Source organism: Penaeus monodon, chromosome 9 (genome assembly GCF_015228065.2).
Source record: "Penaeus monodon isolate SGIC_2016 chromosome 9, NSTDA_Pmon_1, whole genome shotgun sequence".
NCBI classification, from domain to species: Eukaryota; Metazoa; Arthropoda; class Malacostraca; order Decapoda; family Penaeidae; genus Penaeus; species Penaeus monodon.
In genome coordinates, this window is record NC_051394.1 from 32,882,735 (window position 1) to 32,895,234 (window position 12,500).

Consider the following 12,500-nt stretch of genomic DNA (forward strand, 5'->3'; position numbering starts at 1 on the left):
TGTGTGTGTGTGTGTGGTGTTTGGTGTGTGTGTGTGTTTTTGTGTGTGTGTGTGGTGTTTTGTGGGGTGTGTTGTTGTTGTGTGTGTGGGGTTGTGTGTGTGTGGGTGTGTGTGGGTTGTGTGTGTGTGTGTGTGTGTGTGTGTGCACGATCGCGCGCACGTGTTTGCGAATTTGCATATCCAGATTTGTATTCATGTAAACGTCATATATATCACAGAAGAGGCCAAGAGGATAAAAACTCATTTCTCTAGCGTTTATCACTCCAACAAAATTTAAAAAGTAAAATATGTACTACAAACTGCGCGCAATCAGAACCGGCGGCACGCACTCCCTTGCCCGTTACGGACTCGTTTGTCATTCCACTCTTTAGCGAGATATTGCACCGTTTATTCTAAGTAAAAGAAAGAAAAGTTTGGGAAAAAATAGCAAGTGCGAACTTCCTAACAATTCACTTTGATCGACAAGAACAACATTATCTTGTGCGCTGTATACTCGCGTGATGTACGCAAGGTAATGAGTAGATTAATCTCAGGCGTGAAAAATTACTGGATCCACGGATAATTCTCAAAGCAAAAATGCACCGCTGTAAATTACTCTGCGGGGCGACCAAAGATGATATTTAGAGCGATAAACAAGCGGGGTGGCGAGCGGGCAGAGGCCATCGCCGAGGCGCCTGGCCGCTTGCGTCCTCGCCTCTTTCGCCGCTTGCGTCCTCGCCTCTTTCGCCGCTTGCGTCCTCGCCTCTTTCGCCGCTTGCGTCCTCGCCTCGGTCGCCGCTTGCGTCTCGCCCTTTCGCCGTTGCGTTCCTTCGCCTCTTTCGCCGCTTTTGGGCCTCCTCGGCCTTTTCGCCGCTGGTCCGCGCCCCTTTCGCCGCTGCGTCCTCGGGCCCCTTTCGCCGTCTGCGTCCTTTGCCCCTTCGCCGCTTGCGTCCTCGCCTCTTCGCCGCTTGCGTCTCGCCTTTCGCCGCTTGCGTCCTCGCCTCTTCCCCGCTTGCGCCTCGCCTCTTTCGCCGCTTGCGTCCTCGCCTCTTTTGGGCCCCCCTTGCGTTCCTCGCCTCGTTCGCCGCTTGCGTCCTCGCCTCGTTCGCCGCTTGCGTCCTCGCCTCTTTCGCCGCTTGCGTCCTCGCCTCTTTCGCCGCTTGCGTCCTCGCCTCTTTCGCCGCCAGGAGGTGACACTACTCGACGTCTCGCGCCCCCCAAAGATGGATACCATCAGCGCGAGAAAAAGTTATGGCCCCGGGTCACACAGAGGCGCTTTTGCCGAGGACACAAAGGCGCTGCGTATACATGGATACAGACACACATTCACTCACGTCCATAGAGGTTCATATTGTTTGTTGTTTAGGGAAGAAGACTCTGAATTGTTAAAACAAAGATGGGAAGTAAAACTATGGGGTAACGGCACAGACGTGTGTCTGTTGGGTGACACAAAAGGTTGCAGGGAGGGGGCAGTCGTTTATTGTGGCCACCAGTTGCATTTTATTACGGAGTGATAATGAATACCAGTTCCGGTTGAGTTTTTATTCAGACGCCGTTAATAATTCGCGAAGCGACTAGTTAAATCTGTGATGACATTAAATGTTTATGGGAGTGCGCGTGTTGGAGCCAATAACAGTCAAAATAACAAGCCACTAAATTTTATCTTTTTGATAACGGATCGTTATTTGGCTCGGCCGTAATTGCATCTTCCAAGCACATTAAGGATTGTAAATTTTAGTTATACGCGTTCGTAACGATTCATCTTTGGATTAGCGTTAACAAGACGAATTCGGTCTCGAAATGGGCGGGGGAGACTGCAACGTGTTTGTCAATTTCTTCTGGTAAACCGTAAGAAACATGTTGAAAATAATACTCAGTGCAGTATCAAATAAATAAATATTGATATATCATACAAAAATGAACAACCAAATAAGAAGTAGTGACGGCGTTTCGTCTTCACAAAAGTCGTCAGACAACTCTACGGCAGCAGGATCGGTCTTCCCCGCACGAGAGCAGAGGGGCGGCCTCCCTTCCGTCCCGGACGCAGAACATCGGAGGATGAGGCGAGGGAGTCTCCCTTCCCTATCCCGAGGAAGGCTTGCGTGTGCCCCCTGCTGGCATGGAAGCAAGACGTAACAGCAGCGGCGGCACCTTATGACAAGCGGTGTTAGGCGCCCAGCAGGGAGTCCCAGCGACCGCCGCGTTGCCCACAGCAGCTGCCTTCCACCGCGTGCCTCGCCTCTCTGACAATGTGGCCTTCTTGGGGCCTTCTGTGCGTCGATAGCCTCGGTTGCTGTGACGAGTTTGGTGCTGACTTAATTGGGAGAGAGGATGGGCAGTGATTAACCGTCAAAAACAAAATAAAAACAGCGAAAAACACGAGGCAAACGACCCGCCGAGTTATCCTCCGAGATGGCAACGCTGGTCTAAATCAAGTTTAGGCTCTCTGAAACTTAATTGACTTATGTACATAGTTCACCGCGAGAGAGCGGTATATCATCCACCCCGAAAGACACAGAGAGAGAAAAAGAGAAGCCTCGACTTGTTTGTAATGAGATAAACAATTAGATGTGAGAAAAGAGAGAGAGAAAGAGAACTTGGCGGAGAGTCAATGCCACGTTCGCCAGGAGAGAGAGAGAGAGAGAGAGAGAGAGAGAGAGAGAGAGAGAGAGAGAGAGAGAGAGGGGGGGGGGGAGAGATCGTTAAGAGGAGAGGGTCGAGCAGGAATTGCACCGACGTATCTGACTAGGAATTTGATGTGCGATAAGGGTCGGAGGTGCTCAAGCTTGGCCGCTTTTATGCTTCTCATCCTTAATGAACGGAGGAAGAAGGAGGGAAAGATTCAAAAGTTCATTTGCGCTGTTCTTTGCACGCCTTTGCTTCTAATAAGGTTTAGCTTGTTTGCTTTTCGTAAATGAAGTCTTACTAATGCTACTTTATTGGTCTCCCCCCCACGGCTGCCTCCCTCCCCCTCCCTCGTTCCCTCCGTGTCTCCTTTCCATCTTCTCCTCCTACCTTCCTTCCTTCTTTTCCTTTATCCTCCTTCCTTTCTTTCTACCTTCCTTCCTTCCGTCTTTCCTTCATTTCTTCCTTCCTTCCTTCCTGCCTTCCTACCTTCCTTCCTTCCTCCATCCCTTCCTTTCTCCCTCCCTCCCTCCCCCTCCCTCTCTCCCTCTCTCCCTCGCACCCTACTACCCTTTCTGCTCCCTCCCTTCCTCCCCCTTCCTTCCCTCCCTCTCCCACCCTAATTACCTCTCAACCCATTATCACGATTTGACCCAATCACAACTTTGATGTTCAGGGAAGCATTGTTGTAACTCGCATTCCAATTCCAGGCTTTTGTCTCTTTTCCCTGCCCCCCCCTCGCCCCCTCCCCGCTCGCCGTCGACCTTCCCCCTCCTCGCCCTCCCTTGTTTTGCCTGGCTGTCTTTTCATAAGTTTTCTTCGTGTTGTTTGCCGAGTGAGGTGGTTGAGGGAGGAAATAACTGGGAGAAAGAGCGAAGAAAAAGGGTTACAAGATAAGGACACTGGTTTAAAGATTTTATTGTTACGATTTGACCGCCGTGTCTTGTAGGGGAAAAGCGGCGCGTCATGATTGGGCAACTAATTATATGTAAATGTATTACGTGGATGTTATCTTGGCGGTGCACGAGTCTCGGTCAGCCTCGAGACATTTTCAGCTCTCGAGAGTTAGCGTGTGTTTACGTGGGTTGAGGGGGAGGGGGAGAGGGCGAGGGAAAGGGTGGAGGGGGAGGGAAAGGAGGAGGAGAGAGGACAGGGGAAAGGGTAGAGGGGTGGAAGGGGAGGGAAAGGAGTAGAGGGGAAGGGGGAGAGGGCAAGGGAAATGGAGGGGGGGTGATGACGGTTTTACGTCCTACTGGTTCGTATATCTCTCCCTCTGGTCGTTGGAAACGCCTCTCGCCTACTCCATGGCTGCATCTTTCTTTCTAAATTATCGATTCATTATGTTCCTCCACCCCGTCCCTTCTGCTACGTGCCCCACCCTTTCAACTCCCTTTCCTCCTGCTCCTGCTGGGACAGCCAGCCTGCCTCAGCGTCGCGCGAAAGGTCTCCCCTAAAACGCCCTCTGGTGCCCCGAAGGAATCCAATCCTTTTGTGCATTGTACCTCTCATTATGTCTTTCTTTCTTTATCTCTGTGCTTGTCTGCCTTATCTTTAACAATAAGAAAACCTTTTCTTCGCCACTGACATAGACAACACGGCTATGTTTTATCGGTAAGAGATGTTGGACGCCAACTGGAAACCACTCCAACTGGAAACCACTCCAAATGGAAACCACTCCAACTGGAAACCATATCCCAACACACAGCATAAGTAAAATCTCATAAAAATTTCACTAATTAAAATAAGTTGCTTAATTGCATCTACAGCTTGCCCTAAGTCAGAATACAAAACTGTGCTTGACAATGCAGATTTTAAATATACAACGCCATTAAGTGTATAATCCCACTTGAAAAAGATTGTTCAGTATTACAATTCCTCAGCAGAGGGAATGAGAACATATGTATGCACTGGGCACACCTTGAGAATAAGAATGGTAGGATTACCTTCGTGCTTGAGAGGCGAAGGCATTCCTCTCCCTCTCTCCCTCCCTCCCTCCCTCCCTCCCTCCCTCCCGTCCTCCCTCCCTCCCTCCCTCCCTCCCTCCCTCCCTCCCTCCCTCCCTCCTCCTCCCTCCCTCCCTCTCTCTCTCTCTCTCTCTCTCTCTCTCTCTCTCTCTCTCTCTCTCTTTCTCTTTCTCTCTCTCTCTCAGATGACAATAACGATGATGTGGATTTTGAATATGATGATAACAAATATACAGCAACAACTAAATAGAAAATAATGATAAAAGTGGTGGTAACAATAATCTTGTTATTGTTGAATGGTGAAAGTAACAACTAGAATAATGATTATGAACATGAGAGGGTCACTGATGATGCTAATATTATTGGTGTCGCTGTTATTACTAGTATTGTTTTTGTTATTATTATTTCTGTTATTGTTATTATTATTATTTTGTTGTTGTTGTTGTTGTTGTTGTTGTTTTGTTGTTGTTGTTGTTATTTATTCTTGCTCCTGTATCAGTATTAATTAATATTCGTTTTTTCTTGTTGATTATTGTTATTATTTTTATTATTACTAATATTATTATTATTGTTATTATTATTATTATTGATTTTATTCTTATCATTATCATTATTATAATGATAATAATGATGATGATGATGATGATGATGATGATTGATGATGATGATGTATATGATGATGATGATGATGATGATGATGATGATGATGTGATGATTGATGATGATATATTATTATTGTATTGTTATTATATTATTGTTATGATGATTATTATTATATATATATTATTATTATGATATTGATGATATTATATGATATATGATTATGTATTTATATTATTATTAATATTATATTTTATTATTATTATTATTATTATTATTATTATTAGTAGTAGTAGTAGTAGTAGTAGTAGTAGTAGTAGTAATATTATTTTTATTATTATCATCATCATTATTTTTACTACTATTATTATTATCATTATTGTTGTCGTTGTTGTTGTTATTATTATTATTGTTATTGTTATGATTATTATTATAATAATAATAATTATTATTATTATTGTTGTTGTTGTTGTTGTAGTTGTTATTATCATTATTATTATTATTATTCATAGTAGTAGCAGTAGTAGTAGCAGTAGCAGTAGCAGTATCACCGTGGCAATGTCTGTTTTGATGTCTACGCTTTAAAAAAGAACAGAAATATATTATATTAGAGATACAAGGTTAGCACACACCCATTTGTATTGAGTCCGTCGGCTACAGATGCAAAACGTACAGAAGGGGGAGCAAATCTAGGGTTAGCACATGGCTAGTCGTGGCTGGTTACAGCAGGACGTGGGTGGACTAACGTTCGGTCTGTCTGCCGGTCTGTGCACACCTCCAATTAAGAAGACGCCCCCGGGCCTCACCGGGCAACCCGCCACCCGGGTACTGCTTCTCCTACAGTTTTATCGCCTTGCGGTTCGAGCTTCGATGACAGCCAGAGATCTCGTGAAGTCTAGGGGATGATCGTGTCCCAAACCACTGTTCTGGGAGATGAGGACATGGTCTGGTTATCGCTTCTTAACTCATGTGCTGGGAGATGTTGTCATGGCAACACTAATTTGGGATGCTGTAGTGTCACTATACATCGATATGTCGGAGCTTTGGGCATGTCTGTGCATTTAGCCAAGATGAGTAAAAAGCAGAGTTGAGTCTCTCTCTCTGCCTCTCTCCCTCCCTCTCTCTCTCTCTCTCTCTCTCTCTCTCTCTCTCTCTCTCTCTCTCTCTCTCTCTCTCTCTCTCTCTCTCTCTCTCTCTCTCTCTCTCTCTCTCTCTCTCTCTCTCTCTCTCTCTCTCTCTCTCTCTCTCTCTCTCTCTCTCTCTCTCTCTCTCTCTCTCTCTTTCTCTGAAGTACTCTTGAAAATCAAGGAAAACTTCATGGGCATGATGAAAAGTTTCATTTTTATCTCTCTATATAAATATAAATATCTATATAAATATAGATAAATATATGAACGTGTATATGTATATATATATATATATATATATATATATATATATATATATATATATATATATATATATATACAACCACACACACGTACGACACACACAGCACACGACACGACAGCACACACACACACACACACATATATATTTATTATGATTATATTATATATTATTATATATATATATATATACATATATGTGTGTGTGTGTGTGTGTGTGTGTGTGTGTGTGTGTGTGTGTGTGTATGTGTGTGTGTGTGTGTGTGTGTATGCATATATGTATATGCACATACATACATACATACATACATACATACATACATACATACATACATACATACATACATACATACATACATACATCACACACTTACATATGCGTTTGTATGTGTATGTATGTTTGTATGCATGTATGTACATATGGATGTCTGTCTGTCTGTCTGTCTGTCTGTCTGTCTGTCTGTCTGTCTGTCTGTCTGTCTGTCTGTCTGTATGTATGTATGTATGTATGTATGTATTATTCGTGTATGTACGTATGTATGTATGTATATACGTATGTATGTATGTATGTATGTATGTATGTATGTATGTATGTATGTATGCATGTATGTATGTATGTATGTATGCATGCTTGCGTTTGGTATATATTCTTTTTAAGGTAAAAATAGAAAGATGCGCGGCTGCCGTTCATCTCGGGCGCCCATTCACACGCAGCAGTTCAGACAATAAAGCGACATTCCATTTTCAGACGAACAAGCAAAAAGTTGTTTATGACTGAAGGGAGCCTGAATATAACTTCATTGCGTTGTTCTTTGCTTCCTTTGGTCGAGAGGATTCGCTACAATGCCACGAGTTATTTTATTTCTGTCTGAGTTCCTTTGTTTCTCTCTTCTACTCATTCTTTTTCATTTGGGATTTTGACAGGGGATCTGTATGAATAATTTCTCTGAGAACATCAGTCTCCGGTCCGTCTTTATAATCAATTACTGCGTTTATTGTCATCAAGCGAATTTATATTGATAAAACGTTAAATGAAAACCTACATTACATCCTTAATGAGGTAAACTGATTAAGGTTTGAGGGTTTAAGTTTTAAATCGTAGTACGTGATAGATATAAACGTTCATTCGATGCACTGATATGCAAATTTGTGTGCTGCCATGTGGTTGATAATGTCACAGATTGCCTATTTACCTTTCTGAGATAAAGGCAAAGCAAATGCGTTTTTAACGGCACTTCCGTCGTGGTTGCATGTTTTATGCTTGTGTTTACTTTTTTGGATATTGGCTGATGATCGCAAGTGCGAATTACGTGTTAACATTTGATAACTTCATGTTTTATATTATATAGATTTTATTAATTTCATACACTTTTTTCTGTGTGTGTACGTAGATGTGTGTATTTATTTACTTATATATGTTTTAATTTGTAGAGAAGATAACGTTTTTTTTATTATTAAAGACAAGACAGTGATCGTGTGAGAGTCGAGGATAATTCTCTGGGAATCATAGGTTTCGGGTTCGCTTGAGACAATTAGTGATGGGTTTAGACCTCCCACGTCACAGAAACCTGGTGGTTAAACTCCCAAGGTGTGGGCGAGGGCGTGGGCCGGGCGGTGGTCAGGTCACAGTTATGACCTTACGATGGGCAGGGAGGAGGGGGCGGGGCCAACCTCGCCATTGGTCAAGAGGCTTTTGGATGTTTACCAATGAGGGTGATGGGCAGGGGGGGGGGGTCGGCGGGTGACGCATGGGGAGAGGGGGAGGGGCTTGACTGACCACCTTCCCTCTACCTGACCGCAGCATTATGCCTGCGGCTCTCAGGTTTCTGTCCCTGCCAGCATTTATTCCTTCGCAACCGCATTCTAACGTATTTTCTCCTTCTTTCTCAGGACCATCCGTCCCTTCGCGGGACACCACTGGCGATGCTCGCCGCACAGTGCAACAAACTGACCAGCAAGAGTCCGCCGCCCTTAGCAGACGCCGCCGTGGGCAAGGGATTCCACCCGTGGAAGAAGAGTCCGGTCGGGACAGCGCCGGGGTCGGGGGGCGGAGCCTCTGGCGTGGGCACGGGGCAGAGGTCAGGCCCCGCCTCCGTGGCCAGTGGTGGTCACGGGACAGCCTCTTCGTCCACCAGTTACCAGCGTCCAGCCGTGACGACCAGTGCGACCTGCTCCTATCCCCAGCCCTCCGACTTGTACTTTCCCGCTGCGTCCGCGTCCGGAGGTCAGACGGACTCTGCCCAGGCGGCGCTCTTGTCCAAGGTTGACGGGTCTTCACACATCCCCGCCATGAGCTCTATGTACTCCCGGGTGGCGGGTGTCACACACCCCTACGAGTCGTGGCCCTTCAACAGCATGGCCGGGGCCGCCTCGGCCATCAAGCCCGAAGTGTCTGCGGTCAACTCGCTCAACACGACCAGCTGGTGGGATGTGCACAGTGCGGCTGCGGCCTCCGCTGGCTCGTGGCTCGACATGTCCGGAGCCACGTCCGCCGGCCTGACCGGGGTGGCCGGCATGTCCCAGATGGCTAACTACCCGGCCAGCGACTACTCCACGCTCTCCCACACGCTGGCCGCCTCCAACACGGCACACCTCCTGTCCTCAGGCCAGCACTTGTTGCAGGACACGTACAAATCTATGCTCCCCACGCAGGGGATGGCTCCCGCCATGGGCTCCCCCTTCGGCCTGGGCCAGCCCACCTTGCCACAGGTACCCTCTCCACGCTCCCAGCGGCGGTACACGGGGCGAGCCACCTGCGACTGCCCCAACTGCCAGGAAGCTGACCGCCTGGGGCCAGCTGGGGCACATCTCCGGAAAAGGAACATCCACTCGTGCCATATCCCGGGCTGCGGAAAGGTCTACGGCAAGACGTCCCACCTGAAGGCGCATCTCCGCTGGCACACTGGTGAGCGCCCTTTCGTTTGCAACTGGCTTTTTTGCGGGAAAAGGTTCACGCGCTCAGATGAACTACAGCGTCATCTCCGAACCCACACAGGTGAGAAGCGGTTTGCGTGTCCTGTGTGCAACAAGCGGTTCATGCGGTCGGACCATCTGAGCAAGCACGTCAAGACCCACAACGCCTGCAGCGCCGGCAAGAAGAACAGCGACGGCAGCGAGTGCGACAGCGAGAACAGCCAGAGCGAGCCGCCCTCCGTGTCCTCTCCTGCCTCCATCAGCACGCCGCCCATCAACACGCCCACCACGCCCACTGCCCAGGCGATGAGTCCGCCCGCGCCAGACCTCAAGCCCATTGTGTGAGGGGACTGGATCGTGGGCGGCCTCACGACCTCTCCAGGCTCCTCCCAGCAGCGGCTGCAACGCCCAGGGCCTTTCGGCCGCATGGGCGGTCAGGCAGCTTCAGCAGCAGGGTGTGGAGGGGCGCCAGCCGTGGGTTGCTCACCCCCATTGTGATAGTGGGCGTCCCCGCGGCGCCCGTGGTGGTGGAGCGTGGGTGCCCCAGGCCGGGTGCTGGGCACGTTCCGGCTGCCAGGCCTGGGTGCCAGGCTGGGTACGGCAAGCATGCCTGCCCCACCACTCACCGCGTCAGCATGTGCCAAATCTTGCGCCCCTCTTGAGCCCCCGTGTAAAGTGTCTATAGTGTTTACTTATGTAAGGTGACTCTTAAACTAACTATGATAATGGGCATTTGTACCAGTGTTTGTCAGTGTATAGGTCCATCTCTTTATTTCTTTATGTTGATATACAATAACACATTTTATTTTTACACACTTTGTATTTTATTAACTCCACCTTACGTTGCACTAACGAGGTCGTCCAGTACCGACACAGTGTCATATAAAGTCCCAAGGCAGTTCCCGAGTGCCTCACACGCCTGTGATCTCGGTCAGTGTGGCGTGTGTGTGACCATGGAGGGCGGGCGTGTCCCCCTCCCCCTCGTCGACTTTCTTGTGTCCCTTCTCCGCCCACCTCAAGGCCGAGAGCCTGTGCTGAAAGGTAGGCCTATGTGAAACAACTTTATTCAAGGTGTGTTGTGTGCTTGGTGACGCTACAATCATATACTGTTATTTCTTTGTGATTGCTGAGGTTAGGCGAATTGTATTTGTTACCCACTTTGGTCATGATTTTACTGTTATGTGTATCGTATATGTCTTCACTGGTTTGTCGTTGTAAAGTACTCATCTTGGTGAGAAATGTATAAAATGGAGAAAAATACCAATATATGTGATACAAATATTGCCTTATAGAATAAAATCAGATAAAATGAAACAGTGTAATATTGACCAATCAAAAATAATCAATTATACACTAGAAAATAATGATGGTGTTTAGAAATCATATGAATATATGTATAATGATACACCGATAAGTAGCATGAGAACGAAATTACACGAGTTTGCATTACTTAAATGCCATGCTTAAGTGGTTACTAGACATATAGATGAAGTATAGATTCATGACGTAAAACCAAAATTTTGAGAAAGTTGGTGCTTGCTAATTAAATGAATGATTCATGTCGTCTTGAATGTGATGATATAGTCATGCATATTACGTGGAACATTTGGTGCCATTTGCATATTCAAAAAAAAAGAATTAAAAATGCTTGATGAAATTCTTATATGTGGTTCATGCTGAAATACATGCATTTGCCTATAAAGGAGAAAGTCCTTTTAGATATATCAAATTATCAGTTTCTACACTTCATCTAAAGTATCCTGCCAGAAAATTAATAAGATGCTACTGTATGTGACAGGCCCTAATTGAATGACCATCATGACCAGATTCTATGACTTCATCAACTCGTGGAGCATCGATTACTGTCACGCAGACCTTGTCATTACCTCAGGGATGAAATGCGACTGCCAAAGCGACACGGGAGGGAGGTGACTTCGGCTCGCGGGTCCACATTTCACGAAGCGGGCGCAGGGGAGGGTTGTGGCTTAAAACATGTCTTATCACTGGTGATAGTGGTAAAGAAGTGGCTATTTTAACTCTTGTTTAGGTTTATCGCACGGGAGAGTGATGGATTGCGAATGGAGATTCGCAGTCATTGCTATTACAACTATAATCAACATATGAATATCTTATCATTTAAAATTATTACCTCTAATAATCAGTCATCTCAAGATTTACATATACATTACATGGTTAGCAAAAATTTAATCAACACAACCTTGCCGAACGCAGAAACGAATCAATAAAACGAAAAGGGACAAATCCGGTTCAGCCCCACGGCACCGGCGCGATATTCATTATGGAGCGTCTGCACATCATATTCATTTCCGAGTCATTTGTGTTCAATTACCCGACCAGGAGGGGGACGGGGACGCCACACTCTACCCAATTACAGCCACTATTTTGGCCCATTTTGTCCATTAATCCACCCCAATTTGCCCTCAACCCTCCTCTCCTCTCCCCTCCTCTTTCTCTCCCCTTCCTTCTGCTACCACAACTGTCTCCCTCCCCGCCCCCCCGTCCAATCAGCTCCAAATATCCGCAGTACCTCCCCTCCCCCTCTCCCTCTACCCATTCTATTCTCCCCTCTCTCTTTCCCCCTTTCTTAAGTCTTGCTCCTTCTTCAATAGCTAAAAGCTCCTTGTCTCGGATTATATGTAAATGGTCCCCGTAGAAAAATCAGATTTCGGTTTTGTATTTTTTTTTGTTTACTTAGGAAGAGAGAGGGTGAGAGCGAGAGAGGGAAAGAGTGAGAGAGAGAGAGACAGTGAGAGAGAAAGAGAGAGAGAGAGAGAGAGAGAGAGAGAGAGAGAGAGAGAGAGAGAGAGAGAGAGAGAGAGAGAGAGAGAGAGAGAGAGAGAGAGAGAGAGGAAGGAAGACATAGACAGATAAACAGATATATATGGATAAATAGATAGATAGATAGATAGATAGATAGATAGACAGAGAGAGAGAGAGAGAGAGAGAGAGAGAGAGAGAGAGAGAGAGAGAGAGAGAGAGAGGGCAAGGAAAGAAATATATCAACATCTCA

At 46.4% G+C, this 12,500-nt stretch overlaps 1 protein-coding gene across 4 annotated transcripts in view; it reads left to right on the plus strand.

The window, feature by feature from the left end:
* The window catches only part of LOC119577088 (transcription factor Sp9-like), a 102,693-nt gene that overhangs the window by 69,282 nt on the left and 20,911 nt on the right, over window positions 1-12,500 (plus strand). For 3 of the 4 annotated variants that reach the window (XM_037924768.1, XM_037924769.1, XM_037924771.1), the window contains one exon: window positions 8,447-10,783. In XM_037924768.1, coding sequence (XP_037780696.1) covers window positions 8,447-9,814 — 1,368 coding nt within the window. In that variant the 3' untranslated portion in view covers window positions 9,815-10,783. Of the gene's footprint in view, window positions 1-8,446; window positions 10,784-12,500 lie in introns of those variants that run through there. The other variant, XM_037924770.1, reaches the window with a different exon arrangement.